The 16,999-nt window shown below is 36.6% G+C and overlaps 2 protein-coding genes across 2 annotated transcripts; both read left to right on the top strand.

The window, feature by feature from the left end:
* Positions 11,807-13,619, top strand: LOC104752483 (putative polyol transporter 2). The gene is made up of 3 exons (XM_010474640.1): positions 11,807-11,933; positions 12,042-12,388; positions 12,558-13,619. Exons 1-3 carry the CDS (start codon positions 11,807-11,809, stop codon positions 13,617-13,619), a joined length of 1,536 nt encoding a protein of 511 aa, XP_010472942.1.
* LOC109128609 (disease resistance protein RPS6-like) lies at positions 15,386-16,988 on the top strand. The gene is made up of 2 exons (XM_019235330.1): positions 15,386-15,945; positions 16,033-16,988. The coding sequence occupies exons 1-2, from the start codon at positions 15,527-15,529 to the stop codon at positions 16,490-16,492; spliced, it is 879 nt and encodes a 292-aa protein (XP_019090875.1). The 5' UTR covers positions 15,386-15,526; the 3' UTR covers positions 16,493-16,988.

The raw sequence follows: 16,999 nt of genomic DNA on the forward strand, positions 1-16,999 counted from the left end.
AGTAACGGGACGGGTATTGAAAACTAAACTAATACCCTATACTCGTCCCTTACTCACGGGTAATATAAATATAATACCCTTTACTCGACCCTAAAGCTGCGGGTACCCTTTTTTTTGGGACGGGTACGAGCCGAGTAACGGGTCGAGTACGGGTAACGGGTATTAGTGCCCAGGCCTAATATTAAGAATTAAAAAAATGTAACCAAGAAAATAAAACATGTAAGGAAGATGTGTTACATATTTTTAGCCATTGTGAAAGAAAAAAATGACATAAAAACGGAAAGAGAGTTAAGATTTAATGAAATACTATATGATTATGCATGGGGATGGGATCAAAGGCATAGACGATAGATCGATCTTAGAATATTTGGATCATTATAAAATCTTAAAACGCTCTTCTCGTCATGAAAACAGTTCCGTTGAAACTCTCAATTGTACCGTTGTGATCAAGAATGATCATCATCCAGAAGAAATAGCCATCTTGAAGGAGATTTCCAATATACACGTACGATTAATTAGTAGCTCCTAATTCTATGCGAGAATATCAGATGACTATTAGATGTACTTTCTATATTCCTAAAATTTTAAACAAAGTAGTACCATAGTTACAGATTATTTTGCCTATTGCCATTGATATTGCAAGAGGGTTATATTTCTTTTTCTTCAAAAAAAAAAAGAAGTAAAAGATGCATCCTCCTTTGATGCCACATAGGACACCCAATGTGTTTGGAATAATGGTGACCATAGCAAAATGAANAAAAAAAAAAAAAAAAAAAAAAAAAAAAAAGAGTTGAGAAAGTTTCAAAATTTTATTAGATTATTTATAGATCGGGAGAAACCCAAAAAATACGCCATTGTTGTAAATTAGGGAGTTTAGGGAGTAAATCTCTTAGGTTATTATTGATAGGAATTGAGGTTACAACAAGTATATATAGTGTTACAAGTCCTAAGGTAAAACTGACATACTAATGCTATCGCCGATGGGCTTCGACTAACGGGCCGAAGGCTCTCGACCAAGTGTGGTCGAGAGGCTGCGCACGGACGGACTGATAATGGGCCGGTTGGATAGAGTCCACCAAGTGTTTTACAACACTCCCCCTTGGACGATACAACCGTGCCTATGCGAGGAAGGGATCGATGCAATGTGCTTAGGGGATGCTGCCTCATTAAAACCTTACCAGGAAAACCCATTGGGACAAAACCTTAGTGAAGGAAAAAGAGTACAGCACACATTGCTCCCCCTGTTCCAAGCATCACTCCAAGTCCTTAAGCCTCCGCATTCCAATCTGGTGCGTGAGCTTCCTGAATGTTGTTGTCGGTAATGCCTTGGTGAAGAGATCGGCTGAGTTGTCACATGACTGAACTTGCACCACTTGAACTTCTCCGGCCTTTTGTAGTTCATGTGTGTAGAAGAACTTCGGCAGGATGTGCTTTGTCCGATCTCCCTTGATGTAACCTTCTTTGAGTTGTGCGATGCAGGCTGTATTGTCTTCATAGATGACCGTTGCTGATTTGTCTATGTCCATGCCACTGTCTGTCCGAATGTGCTGAGTCATTGACCGCAACCAAACACACTCACGGCTGGCTTCATGCATGGCTAGGATCTCCGCGTGATTTGAGGATGTGGCTACTAGAGTCTGCTTCATAGAACGCCAAGAGATCGCTGTACCACCGTGTGTAAACACATAACCTGTTTGTGATTTACCATTGTGTGGGTCGGACAGATAACCTGCATCAGCAAAACCAACTAAACCTTCTTTGTTATGGTTAGTGTAAAATAAACCAAAGTCTGTCGTTCCTTGTAGGTAACACAGAACATGTTTTATACCATTCCAGTGCCTTATGGTCGGACAAGAACTGTATCTTGCCAGAAGGTTTACTGCGAAGCATATGTCAGGTCTAGTGTGGCTAGCCAAGAACATTAATGCTCCTATAGCACTGAGGTAAGGCACTTCAGGACCAAGAATTTCTTCATTGTCCTTCTTAGGAGCAAATGGATCTTTATCCACTTCTACACTTCTCACAACCATTGGGCTAGTCAATGAGTGAGCTTGCTCCATATTAAATCTCTTGAGTACCTTTTCTGTGTATGCCTTTTGATGCACAAGGATCCCATTGTTTATGTACTCAAGCTGTAACCCCAAACAGAATTTTGTCTTGCCTAGGTCTTTCATCTCAAACTCTCTTTTGAGATATCCTACTGTTTGGGCGATTTCCCCAGAGGTTCCAAGGATGTTTAAATCATCCACATATACTGCTATTATTACAAATCCCTTATTCGCGAATTTCTTTATGAATATACAAGGACTGATCGGGTCATTCCTATAACCTTCCTTGGCTAAATATTCACTTAGCCGGTTATACCACATTCGACCACTCTGTCTCAGTCCATAAAGCGATTTGTCTAGCCTTATGCAGTATTGGTCTCTAGAACTCTTCTTATCTTTGAGTTCTATACCCTCTGGTAATCTCATATAAATTTTATTATCCAGTGGACCGTATAGATATGCAGTTACAACATCCATTAACCGCAAATCTAAACTTTCTCTTATGGCCAGACTTATTAGATATCTAAAAGTCGTTGCATCCATCACAGGGGAGTATGTCTCCTCATAATCTATGCCAGGTCTTTGAGAGAATCCTTGTGCTACGAGCCTTGCCTTGTATCTGACAATCTCGTTTCTCTCATTTCTCTTTCTTACAAAGACCCATTTGTGTCCAACTGGTTTAATTTCTGGTGTTATCCTTAAGGTCGGACCAAACACACTTCTCTTCTTTAAAGAGTTTAGCTCCACATCAATGGCTTCTTTCCATTTAAGCCAATCTTTGCTTTGTGTACACTCTAGTATAGATGTGGGCTCATGATCCTCATTTATTTCAAGTGCTACCTTGTATGCAAATATATCATCAATGTCGACATCTTTTCGGTTCCATTGTATTCCAGACATTATATAGTTTATCGAGATCTCATTGTTGTCAACTCCTTCAGGCTCTTGAGGTTCAGCGTCCTGAGCCTCATTTGGTGCCGTAGGAGTTTCTGTGACAACGTCTGGCTTTTCTATAATTCCCTTAGCCTCGGTCTGTTTTGCACTCTTTGTTTTCCGAGGATTCTTATCTTTGGAACCTAATGGTCTACCCCGTTTCAAACGTGGCATAGACTCTGTAGCAACTTGATTATTGTGTTCCTTGTGAACATCAATACGTACTGGTGCATTGCAAGCTGGTATGTACGATTTTGTTACTCTTTTCGGGTCAGCAAAGGAATCTGGCAATTGATTAGCTAGCTGTTGAAGATGTATAATCTTCTGAACTTCTGCATCACATGCTATAGTTCGAGGATCTTGCCATTCTAAGGATGTTTGATTCCATGTCAATTCTTTGCTCAGCTTGCTGGTCTCCCCACCTAGCATAGGGAATTCGGACTCAATAAATTGACAGTCCGCGTATCTGGCCTTGAACAGGTCTCCTGTCAGTGGCTCGAGATACCTTATTATGGTGGGAGACTCATACCCCACATATATTCCCATTCTCCTCTGTGGTCCCATCTTTGTTCTCTGTGGTGGAGCAATTGGTATATAAACGGCACAACCAAATGTCTTAAGATGGGATAAGTCTGGCTCTTGACCCGATAGGAGTTGGGATGGGGAATATTTGTGTTCACTAGATGGCCTGATGCGTATGAGTTCTGCTGCGTGTAAGACCGCGTGTCCCCAAGCCGACACAGGAAGCTTCGATCGCATTAACAATGGTCGAGCTATCAATTGTATTCGTTTAATGAAGGATTCAGCTAATCCGTTTTGTGTATGTACATGTGCCACAGGATGTTCCACACTCACCCCCATGGACATACAGTAATCATTAAACGCTTGGGATGTAAATTCACCAGCATTATCTAGACGTATAGTCTTAAGTGGAAAGTCTGGAAAATGTGCTCTTAATCGAATGATTTGAGCTAAGAGCTTAGCAAATGCTAAGTTTCTCGTGGATAACAAGCATACGTGGGACCATCTGGTTGATGCATCTATCATCACCATGAAATATCGAAATGTCCCACTAGGTGGGTGTATCGGCCCACATATGTCACCTTGTATCCTTTCCAGAAAATGTAAAGTCTCTCTTGTGACTTTTACTGGTGAAGGTCTTACAATAAGTTTCCCTTGTGCACATGCCACACATGTGAGATTCTTAGGGAGAACTTTTCTTTCTTTAAGGTTGTGCCCTTTTGAACTCTTTATCAATTTACGCATCATGTTAGTTCCCGGATGGCCAAGCCGGTCATGCCATAAAGTGAAACTTTCTTTGTATATTTTGTGCTTAGCCAAGTTGGCTTCTATCATGTTAATCTTAGCATGGTATAGACCAGAGGCTAAGGCAGGTATAGTCTCTAGGATCTTCTTTTGTCCTTTCACATTTTCTGTAATGTAGAGGAACTCTTTAGATCCTTCACCCTTGGTTTCAATATGATAACCATTTGACCTTATGTCTTTAAAGCTCAATAAGCTTCTCTTAGAGCTGGGTGAGTATAAAGCATCACATAACTCAATATGAGTTCCGTTAGGCAACAATATGTGTGCTTGGCCGTAGCCTTCTATAAGATTTGCTATACCCGCAATTGTATTAACATTTGCACTTTTCATTATAAGATTTATGAAATATCTCTTATCTTTTAGTATGGTGTGGTTGGAGCCACTATCCACTACTAATTCACTCATGTCCTCGGCCATGTCTATAAATAGGACAAGAATTTCGGATTTTAATAGAATAGTTTATAAAATAAAATCCATTGAATTTAATTCAAAGCAATTATCCATTACATTAAAAGGAAATTAAATCATAAAGCATAGAAAATAAACCAAAATAAATTCGAAATTCATTCAACATCTTTGAGGCAGTCGGAGGTCTCATATCCTAGCAAATCATCATTCTCATGATCGAAGTCTCCTTCATCATCGATGTGTACATAGTTTGCTTCTGGATTTTTCTTAAGAGATTCTTGATATGCATCAATGAGGTGTTTGGGAGTTCTGCAGTTCTTGGCCCAGTGGTTTGACATACCACATCGGTGGCAAGTCGATTTGGCCTTGGAGTTTGGCTTAAAGGACCCACGGCCCTTACCACCACGTCCGCGGCCTCCTCGACCAGCCTGGCCCCCTCGACCACTACGTCCTCTGCCACCACGGCCACCACGGCCATAGTGTCTATCTCTGTGGACGTAATTGATCTCACTAGGCTCCTTAGGCTCATTAGACTCTACTACAGCTTTCTTTCCCAAGTCGACCTTATTTGCTTCTGGTAATGGGGCTGTACCAGGAGGTCGCATAGCACTGTTCATCATCAACAACTCATCGTTCTGCTCAGCGAGCAGTAAACACTCAATGAGTTCCCCATAGTCAGCAAGCTTTTGGTGCCGATATTGTTGCTGGAGTACTCTGTTATTAGGGCTGAAGGTAGACAATGTCTTCTCAATCAGCTCCTGCTCAGTCACCTCTTTCCCACACAGCCTAAGGAGTGAGACAATCCTAAAGAGCTCAGAGTTATACTCTTCCACGGATTTGTAATCCTGGATCCTTAGGCTCTTCCAATCAAACTCTGCCTTTGGAAGGAGCATCGTCTTTTGGTGCCCATAACGGCGTTTAAGCTGTGTCCAAAGGGCAAGAGGATCTCTTAGGAAGAGGTACTGGCTTTTGATACTCTCAGCAATGTGATGATGTATGTGCTGGAGACACTTACTCTTATTCCTGTCCGTAGACTCAATATCCTCATCGATGCACCCTTTCAGGCCATTCGATGACAAGTAGATTTCGGTGTCATTAGCCCATTGCAAGTAATTCTTTCCGGAAGCTTGCAAGATAGGGTAGTCTAGGCTCTTGAGATTAGCCATCTGCATAAATATAGACAACCGACAGTTAGCATGCGGTATTTGAGACCGAACCATGCAACAAATAATTTTCAGGTCATGCGGTATTTGAGACCGAACCATGCCTTAGGTCATGCGGTATTTGAGACCGAACCATGCCTTGCCTCTTATAGTTTTTCGGTTTAAATTCATGCATGCAAGACAACAAAACTAAATAGCTATATGCATGCAACAATTTCCTTATTCCTAGATAGGATTTCCTTATCTTATAATTTCCTATTTGATTTAGGATTAAATATTTTTGATTTTAAGGAATTTGGATAATTACTATTTTATTAGGAACTTATCCTAACTAATATTTTAATTTCCGATTTAAAGTTTAATTTATAGAAACTTAACAAAAGTTTTTATTCAATCGGATTAACTTAGGATAATTACTATAATTTTAATTTGGAAATTATCCTAGAACAACTCTAAAATTTTCGAGTTTATGAATTTAGGATCTAGGGGATTTTCTTCTTGAATTTCTCAAGAACAGTTTAAACAATCCTAAAATATAATTCATGCAATCGATTTTATAACAACCTAAGCATGGTCCGATTTTAATTGTTATGCATGAATGATCCAAGTTTTAATTTCCTAGAACAATCTGTAATAATCTGATCCTTATGAATCTAAAACAGTTCTAGGTTCTTATGCAACAATCAAGCAGTCAATCAACAATTTTAAAGCTTGATATAATTTGGTGCAATTTAACAAACAATCTAACAATCCTATGTGAATAGATTTTAAAGTTTATAGGATTATAGATCTTAAGTTTGTTTGTTAGTTTACTTGGATATTTTAGGGTTCAATAGTTTTTAGTTCCAGATTCAATTATGTGGTTTTAAGAAGTTTAAATTTTGTTTACCTTAACACCACAAGGATACTGACTGGAATTGATCTGGGAGCTAAAGAANGAGCTAAAGACCTCAGATATCTCTTGACCACGAACCACGAACAGCTTCCCCACGAACAGCTTCTTGCTTCCCGCGAGCAGCTTCTCGCACTCACCCCCGATCGACGAACCGCGAACAGCAAACCTCGACCAAGCTGTCGAGAGAACTTTGATCACAAGCTAAGGGTTGCTTGTGAACAAGAGGATCTTCGAACATGAAGGATTTGATCTCGGATGGAAATAAGAACAGGAAGTCGGTTTAGGGTTTTAGGGTAAGGGAGAATAGGCGGCTGCTTTAGGGTTTTGGGAGAGAGGCTATCGTGCTGATAACGTGTTGTAAATTAGGGAGTTTAGGGAGTAAATCTCTTAGGTTATTATTGATAGGAATTGAGGTTACAACAAGTATATATAGTGTTACAAGTCCTAAGGTAAAACCGACATACTAATGCTATCGCCGATGGGCTTCGACTAACGGGCCGAAGGCTCTCGACCAAGTGTGGTCGAGAGGCTGCGCACGGACGGACTGATAATGGGCCGGTTGGATAGAGTCCACCAAGTGTTTTACAACAGCCATCTAATTTTTTTGCACGTTTAATACATGTAGTTATTAAATTGGACAAATAATACCTGGTTTAATTTCTGTTGCCTTAAAAAAAACATCGTTTTATTTATAATGGTAGATCCATACTTACGACTTAACAGTCGTTAATATTAATGACGGAATTGTTAACTTGGGTTAAAAGATAACTCCACATGATTAATTAGTCGTAAATAAAGACACTGTTACCCTTTTATTTTTTCCCCAAATCAATTTGGGATCTAAGAACCCTAAAAGATTTTTCTTCTCAAACATCTTCAAATCTCAAATTCTGTTAGTTGCGATGATTGTTGCCGTCTGAGTAGTTGTGGTTCTGGTTGATTGTGTGGTGTGTTTCTTGCAACTACACATTCTCTATCGATTCTTGAAAATAGAATTTTGTTATGAAACAAAATCTAACCGGCCAGATCGGAATGAATGGCCAATCTTTATCACCGGCGGGAACAAAAAAAAGGTGAACACGTCGGAAAAATAAAAGACAGCGCGTAATATATATATTAGTCTACGATTTGTTGGTGTACCAATCTCATCTGTTCTATGGATGATTTAATCTCATCGGTTAAGGTAGATCATCCAAATATATAAGTAGTAGTGCCCACAGCAGATAAATAAAACCTCTTCTCTTCTTCTTTTAAGACTAATGTTCTCTCGAGTCTCGACCACATCACGTTTGATTTGAGCATCAAACAAAATTCTATTTTCAAGAATCGACAGAGATTGTGTAGTTGTGATTCTTGCAACGAATACACCACAGTAGCACACAATCAACCAGAATCACATAAATCGCTTTTAGGGTTCTTAGATCCCAAATCGATTTGGGAAAAAATAAAAGGGCAATAGTGTCTTTATTCTGACTAATTAACCATGTGGGGTTATATTTTAATCCAGATTAACAATTCCATCACTAATATTAACTAACGACTGTTAAGTCGTAAGTATGGATCTAACATTATAAATAAAATGATGGTTTTTTAAGGCAACAGAAATTAAACCAAGTATTTTTTTGTCCAATTTAATAACTAAAAGTATTAAACGTCCAAAAAAAATGTAGATGGTGTTTTTTTTGGGTTTTTTCCCTTTATAGATCTCTCTGATTCATAGCGGGAAGGTTTGGTTGGTAAGGCTCCGTTTGACTTGGGGGAAAAATTAGACTTGACCTATGTGTGTTTATAGTTTTTGGTTGTTGTAAAGTAAAGCACGTAATTGACTTCACTACAAAATATGGATGATATAGCTTCAATATATGTGACAAACATAATTTGTAGCAAATATTTGTGATGATTAGTTACGCATTAGTGACAAAAGTTAAATTAAAATAACTTGCAGCAAAAATGTAGCCATTTGTGAGAAATAGTGACAACTTTAGATCCTAATAAAGTTTGTGGTAATTTGCTACTAATTAGTAACCATATTTTTGTGAAAAATATACTTACTATTTTTTTATCGTAACTAAATTTGTAATTATTAGTTACTAACTATTCTTGTGGTAGCTACATATAAGTAACAACATTTTTATAGCAAATATATCCACTATTGTGGATTGTAACTAAATTAGTTAGTAATTATTTTTGGGGTAATTAGCTACGAATAAGGAACAATATATGTGTAACAAATATACTCAGTATTATGTATCGTAACAAAATTTGTAGTATTTAGTTACTAACTATTCTCACAAAGTATAACGAAAAAATATTTTATAATATATATTTTTTTAGTTTGCTACTAATTATTATTGTAACAAAAGATAAAAAGTGTTTCAGAATATTTTCTGAAGGTGAGATATTAATAGTGACCAAATTTTTTTAAAACAATCATGTAGCAAACTTGTAAAAAGCAATGTCAAATCTAGTGAAACTAAATATTTAACATTGCTTATTAAGTGATGGAAGAATTAATTTTTAGCATCGTTTAGTTTTGGTTAGTATCATTTAATTTTAGCATCGCTTAAGAAATTATGTCAAATAGTATCATTTAATTTTAGCATCGTTTAAGAAATGATGTCAAATGTTTTCTTAGTATCACAAAACAGAAACGATGTTAAATACGTAGTTAAGGTCAATTCTCAAAAATGACGTTAACTTTGCGTCGCTTCCATCACCAACTAAAGCCCAGAAAGTTTATTAAGCTATTTAAGCAATTAAAATGATAGGATATTCAGATATTGTTACTTAGCCGTGAGTCTTTAAGTACTTCGTTTGTAGAAACTTTTCTCTCTCGAGTGTTCGCCCTAGCCGTAGAAAAAATATAATTAGCAACTACCCTATAAGCGCAATATTTTTAGCACAAATATAATTGTAGCAAATTTGTTACGAGTTTCTACAACGTGCAATTAGCAACTACCCTATAGACGCAATTTTTTTTTTTGAAACAAATTTGTAGCAAACATAAATTTGTGACGAAAATATGTAAATAGCTACAAAAAAATTTTGTAACTATACAAACCAAAATTTGTAGTGATCCAACAAGTTTCTTCATCCTAAAACTGGTTGAGTACCATAGTTAGCTATTGTATGAGTTAAATCATTTTCTTTGCACAAATGGCTTCCTCATCCTCTCGTAATCATTTTTTTTCCCCTTCATACACTAGCATTTTATGTTTCCTTTTTTAACTAAATTTGTTTCGCTTATAAATCTCCTATATATTAATAGGAAAGCATTTTGTTGAAAATGATGATGTATCGTCACCAGAGCGATTTAAAGTTTTAATTGCAGTTAAGCATCTCAAGATAAACATATTTACAAAAACAAGCCTTTCGATTTATTAAATTTGCCATTAAACTATATAAAGAAATGTTTCTTTCATTATTATTTACATAAATATGCCATTAGAATATATATATATATAAATTAATGTTTTTTATCAGTTTTAAAAAATGAAAGACTTAATCAACTATTAAAAGCAGAAAATATAGTTAATTATTTAATTCTCATTTTCATAACATATTTAATTATTAAAAGTAAATTACATTTCACAAACTATTTAAAAACTTATTCATCTATTTAAATTTTCATGCAAAACTTATTCTCCGACTTAAAAAAATCTGATGACTATTCAAATATATTTTAAAAATTAATTATCCCAATAACCTTAAAAATAAATAAAATTTTGTAAACAATTTTAAATTTATTCACCAATTTAAATTTTTGAAAAACAAAATATGTCTTCTATTTAAAAATTCCAATGACTATTCAAATATACGAAAAATTTTATCAAAAAATAACTTCTACAATAATCATAATAATAGAATATTAACTTTTTAATAATTTAATAATAAATGATGATTCAACGATCTTAACATAGTATTCATGAATCTTTTGAAAACCCCAAACACTCATTTTTCCCTATAAATTTTCACCACTATTACACTTTTTATTTATAATTTACCATTTTTATACATTTTCTCATGGTTTTTTAAACTTAGGATTAGTTTTAATTGATTTGTCTTAAAACATTGTATTATCTATTTAGTGGCATATCAATGTAGATAATAACGTGAAATATAAAATATATGAATTTGATTTTTAAAAACACAAAAAGACAGATTACCATAACTGATAACATTTTATCAAAACTTTTCCATCATATTTAAATTGTTTTCCACATTTCATTGGTGACACATATTTTTACACAAATTAATTAAATGCAAATTTAAATAAAACAAAAAATTATGAGTAAAATTATTGTTCTGACAATTTATATCCCAAATAATAATTTTACTTATAATAATTTATTTGAATCAATTTATCCTTCACATAGTGCGGGTTGTTAACTAGTACTATGTGTATTTTGTTTTTCTTAGAGTGATCATAGAAACTAAAGAGAGAATCGACAAAAAGGAAGAGAAGGAAACTTTTAGTACCTCTAAAAAGTTGATTATAGTAAAAACATATGCAGTAGGTCCTTGGAGAGAACAAAAATTTTTTTTACGGTGAACCATATGTTTTTTTTTCGTGCCTTTAAAATTAGAATTATAACAATTTGTGAATGTATACTTACTTATGTTTCTAAATTTAGATAAGGTAATAACCAAAAACAAAAACAAAAACAAAAAAGTGAGACGGCAAATCTTAAAATCTTGAATGATTTGTTCCAACTATAAATTGCAAATTTTGGGACAAATCTAGTAGAATAGAGTACAACCATGTGTATCTTGATATCCGATTTCTATCATTGGAATTTCAAGTAAATAGTTTCTGTAACTGATTAAATTAACTGGATGCTTGTTTGTTACTTTCTAAAGCATGTGATCTTAGTTGGCTTCAACTGTGAGTATCCCACATCTATTTAAATTCTCATGTTCCAATAGATTTCGTAACTCACAATAAACTTAGTTTGTTTTTTTCCTGCTAAAAACACTCTCTTCTCCTTACCAATTTCTTTTTCACTGTAAGTTTTACAATCACGGTGGACACAATGAGTTCCTCAGGAGAAGAACGAGGTGTCGTTGTTGCGGAGCCCGAGCCGCCAAGAGGGAATAGAAGCCGATTTGCTTTTGCTTGTGCAATCTTAGCATCAATGACGTCTATCATCCTTGGTTACGGTTCGTATACGTTATGAATTATTATCATTCACTAACGGCCCATATCAAGGTTGGTTGGTTTGATTTTACGGTTAAGATAATTATCCTTACATTTTATGGATGTTGCAGATATAGGAGTGATGAGTGGAGCTGCAATTTTCATAAAAGACGATTTGAAACTGTCGGACATACAACTTGAGATTCTTATGGGGATTCTAAATATCTACTCTCTAATCGGTTCAGGCGCGGCTGGTAGAACTTCAGATTGGATTGGAAGACGATATACCATAGTGTTGGCAGGATCTTTCTTCTTTTGTGGTGCTCTTCTCATGGGTTTTGCCACAAACTATCCTTTCATTATGGTGGGTCGTTTCATAGCTGGTATCGGTGTCGGTTATGCTATGATGATTGCACCTGTTTACACCGCTGAAGTCGCTCCTGCCTCCTCACGTGGTTTCCTTAGCTCTTTCCCTGAGGTACAATAGATTCGACCTTTCTTATTATCTGAAATATACATTTAAAAGAATTGTGCATGGAAGTTGATAGTAACTTTTTTTTATGCACTGAAATATATATATATATATATATATATATTATATAAATGAATTGTGCATGGAGGTTGATAATAACGTTTTTTTAATGCAGATATTTATCAACATTGGTATACTTTTAGGGTATGTGTCCAACTACTTCTTCTCTAAGCTTCCCGAGCATCTCGGCTGGAGGTTCATGTTAGGGGTTGGAGCGGTTCCCTCGGTATTCCTAGCAATTGGAGTGTTGGCAATGCCGGAGTCTCCACGGTGGCTAGTCCTCCAAGGTCGCATTGGAGATGCTTTTAAAGTTCTTGACAAAACCTCAAACACTAAAGAAGAAGCCATCTCTAGGCTCAATGACACCAAACGTGCGGCTGGAATCCCTGATGATATGACAGACGATGTTATAGTCGTGCCGAACAACAAGACTGCCGGTAAAGGCGTGTGGAAAGACCTTCTTGTCCGACCAACCCCGTCCGTTCGACACATCCTCATAGCATGCCTTGGCATCCACTTCGCCCAGCAAGCCTCTGGAATCGATGCGGTCGTACTTTACTCTCCAACCATTTTCTCAAAGGCTGGACTGAGATCCAAGAATGATCAGCTCTTGGCTACGGTGGCTGTCGGAGTTGTCAAGACCCTCTTCATTGTGGTAGGGACTTGTGTGGTTGATCGGTTTGGACGTCGTGCCTTGTTGCTTACGAGTATGGGCGGAATGTTTATTTCCTTGACAGCACTTGGAACTAGTCTCACAGTAATCGGCAGGAACCCCGGACAAACTATCAAGTGGGCTATAGGGCTTAGTGTTTCGACGGTGATGTCTTTTGTGGCAACATTCTCAATAGGTGCAGGCCCCGTGACGTGGGTTTACTGCTCAGAGATATTCCCTGTGAGGTTAAGAGCTCAAGGTGCAAGTTTGGGAGTGATGTTGAATAGACTTATGAGTGGTATTATCGGAATGACATTCTTGTCTCTTGCTAAGGGTCTCACCATCGGTGGTGCGTTCCTTCTCTTCGCGGGAGTTGCAGCCGCTGCATGGGTCTTCTTCTTCACTTTCCTTCCGGAGACACGAGGTGTGGCTTTAGAAGAAATGGAGAGTCTCTTCGGGAACTACAGCGCAAACAAAAAGAACAATGTTATGAGCACGGGTAAAGAAGTTGTTGATGAACAATGAGAGTGAGACAAAATTTGTTTCCATTTCATTGTTTGTTAATGGAACGTAAAAAGATTCTCGTAACCGAATCTTCATGGGGTAAGTGCAACCACTAAGAAGATTAATAGACAATTTGACTTGCCATGTTTAATCGATCGTTTTGTATATAGCTAAATAAGTTTTTTTTTTTTTTGCGAAAGAAGAGTAAAAAACTCTTCATCTGTAATTTCTATAAATATTACTGTACATATGTTTAAATTACTTTGTTTGGACTATTAATTAAGGTGCGTTTCGGTTATTTGCAAGTTTATTACTCAAAGTGTGTTTGTCCCAAAAAGACAATGTTTATGTCTGTTTTTCTAAATTTTTACAATTATAATTTCTTATAATTATCTTTTTTACATTGTATAAACAAAAAGAATACTTAACATATGGCAAAATATCTAATCATAAATTTTACATGTGTCGCAATAAAATGAGCTATTTAAAACCCAAATTTATATAATAAAATATTAATAAATCTCTGAAGTTTTCTGACCGCCTCCTTTAACACAAAGCTTTCGTTAAGCATTTGACCGACGCGTGGTGGCTCATATAGCACCAGCCTCGGTCACCTCCTTTAAAGTTCATGCTAAGTTTCTAGCTTTGTCTTTGTATTATGCGGTTGAGGAAGCGTGGAGATTTTGGCGATGTGAATCTGAAGATTTTGAGATCGAGAGCTAGTGAGATATTGTCCTTGTTTCCAGATTCTTTGGATCTGTGGGTTGTTGGTGAGCTCGGGTCGCCATTGCTGTTCGCTATTCACGGAGTGGAGACTCAGATCTATTCGCTGGTTCCTCCTACGACGGCTCTTATTCTCTCCTTCGTCGACAAATCTATGCATCATTGGATCTCTGACTCTCCTTTATCTTGGTATTTCGTTTGCCTCTCCTCTCTCCCTTCTTGTGTCCCCTGTTTGCTCTGATCATATTGTAATCGTTTAAGATCTGGTATCGCTAGAGCTCAGGTTTAGTAGCCTCCCTTGTTTGGGCTGTAGTCTCCCTCGTTTGGGCTAAGTTTCTCTTCCTCAATTATTTCTCTTTGTTAGTTTGGGGTTGAGCTTTGGTTATGTTTGGATTAGTTCATCTAGTATTAAGCTTCGTTTAAGCTTAATTACTTGGTCGTTGTGGCGTTGAAAGGTTCAAGTGGGTCTCGATTATCTTACGGTTACATCCCGGAAGACCCTTGACAAAACACTTATAGAGAAAGATATATCTTATGCGGAGAAAACAACTTCTATTTTCTTGTTATGGCCATTTGTGTTGAAGCCCGTTATCATTTGTTGGTATGCGGGAAGTCCTTATGGTTTTTTTAAGAGCTAAATCAGTCTCGAAACAAGATGTTTTTGGTTTAAATAATGTATCTGTAAAATCCTTTCCTCTTCTAGTTGTAGGTTATGGATAGATCTTTATGTCTCTGTAATTTCATTCTCGTCTTTTATTTTGTGATTTGTAGTCTTTCCGAACTTATGTTATCAATCAATATAATCCTTTTAGTGAAAAAAAAAAAAAATAATCTCTGACGTTTGCGCATAAGTCACCTATGTATAATAAGATATAAAACTTATGGCCTACGTTGTTTTAAATTTGGAATAATGGTGACCATAGCAAAATCAAAATTTTATTAGATTATTTATAGACCTCTCTGATTCATAGCGGGAAGGTTTGGTTGGTAAGACTCCGTTAGACTTGGTCAATGAGACTTGACCTATGTGTGTTTATAGTTTTTGGTTGTTGTAAAGTAAAGCACGTAATTGACTTCAACTAAAAAATATATCCAACAAGTTTCTTCATCCTAAAACTGGTTGAGTACCATAGTTAGCTATTGTATGAGTTAAATCTTTTTCTTTGCACAAATGGCTTCCTCATCCTCTCGTAATTGGGTATACGATGTCTTCCCAAGCTTTAGCGGGGAAGATCCGCATAACTTTCCTCAGCCATTTTCTCACGGAACTAGATCAGAAGTTGATCAAGACTTTCAAAGACAATAAGATAGAGAGAAGCCACTCGATTGCCCCTGAGCTTGTAAGGGCGATAAGGACTTCCAAGATTGTCTTCTCGGAAAACTACACCTCTTCTAGTTGGTGTCTCGACGAATTGGTGGAGATCGTGAAATGCAAGGAAGAGTCTGGTCAACTAGTTATACCAATTTTCTACGGTTTAGATCCATCTCATGTCAGGAAACAAACTGGAAAATTTGGAGAGGCTTTTGCAAAGACTTGTCAAATCAAAACAAAAGGAGTGCAAAAACAATGGCAGGAAGCGTTGGTCCTTGTTGCTAATCTACTCGGATATCATTCTCATAACTTGTAAGACTTTTATATTAGTGCTATATAATATATATTTTGAATACATGTTTCCACGTGAAAATTGACTAGTTTATTCTTTCATGTTAGCAATAATGAAGCAACAATGATTGAAGTAATCGCTAATGATATTTTGGGAAAACTGAAACTGACTCCATCCAAGGATTTTAAGGACTTTGCTGGTATCGAATATCATATAGCGGAGATGAGTTTATTGTTACAATTGGAATCCGGGGAGGCAAGGATGGTTGGGATATGGGGTCCAACGGGAATTGGCAAGACTACAATTGCAAGAGCTTTATTTAGTCGACTTTCTCGTCACTTCCAAGGTAGGATTTTCATAGACAGAGGTTTCATATCTAAGACTATGAAGAATTTTAGTGGAGCTAACCCTGATGACTATAATATGAAGTTGAGTTTGCAAGGAAGGTTTTTGTCTGAAATTTTAGGCACTAGACACATCCAAATATATCATTTAGGTGCTATTGAAGATAGACTAAAAGAGCAAAAAGTTCTTATCTTTATTGATGATGTGGATAAGTGGTTCTAGATACTTTAGTTGGTGACATTGAGTGGTTTGGATGTGGAAGTTGTTGGATCATTCCAACTTGAAGAACAAGCTATCTCCTAGGAAGTTGCCTTAAGAGATAGAATAGGAAAAGGAAAAGTTCCTAAAGTCTTAAGTTGTAATATGCTAATCCTAATAGGTTTAAGAAAAGATGAAACATATAAATATATGAGTCTATGGAGAGGTGTTCCATGAGACTAGAGAGACTTGAGAGATTTAGTTTTTGAGAAATTTTCTAAATCAATAAGAGAGGTGTTCTTATATTCTTCAAGTCTTTGACCTTATATTTGGTATCAGAGCAAGGTGTGCTTCTGACCTAAAACCGGTGGAGAAGAACTACGACAAGGCATGGAGGCTGAAGCAAATCCACCATTACGAACTAAGGACCTTGGAGCACCATCGATCCAATGTCCGTTACTCACACCGACTAATTACACAGTTTGGTCGATGAGGATGAAGATCATACTTCGAGTCAGCGAGGTATGGGAT

The sequence above is a fragment of the Camelina sativa genome, chromosome 2, assembly GCF_000633955.1.
Source record: "Camelina sativa cultivar DH55 chromosome 2, Cs, whole genome shotgun sequence".
Classification (NCBI taxonomy): domain Eukaryota; kingdom Viridiplantae; phylum Streptophyta; class Magnoliopsida; order Brassicales; family Brassicaceae; genus Camelina; species Camelina sativa.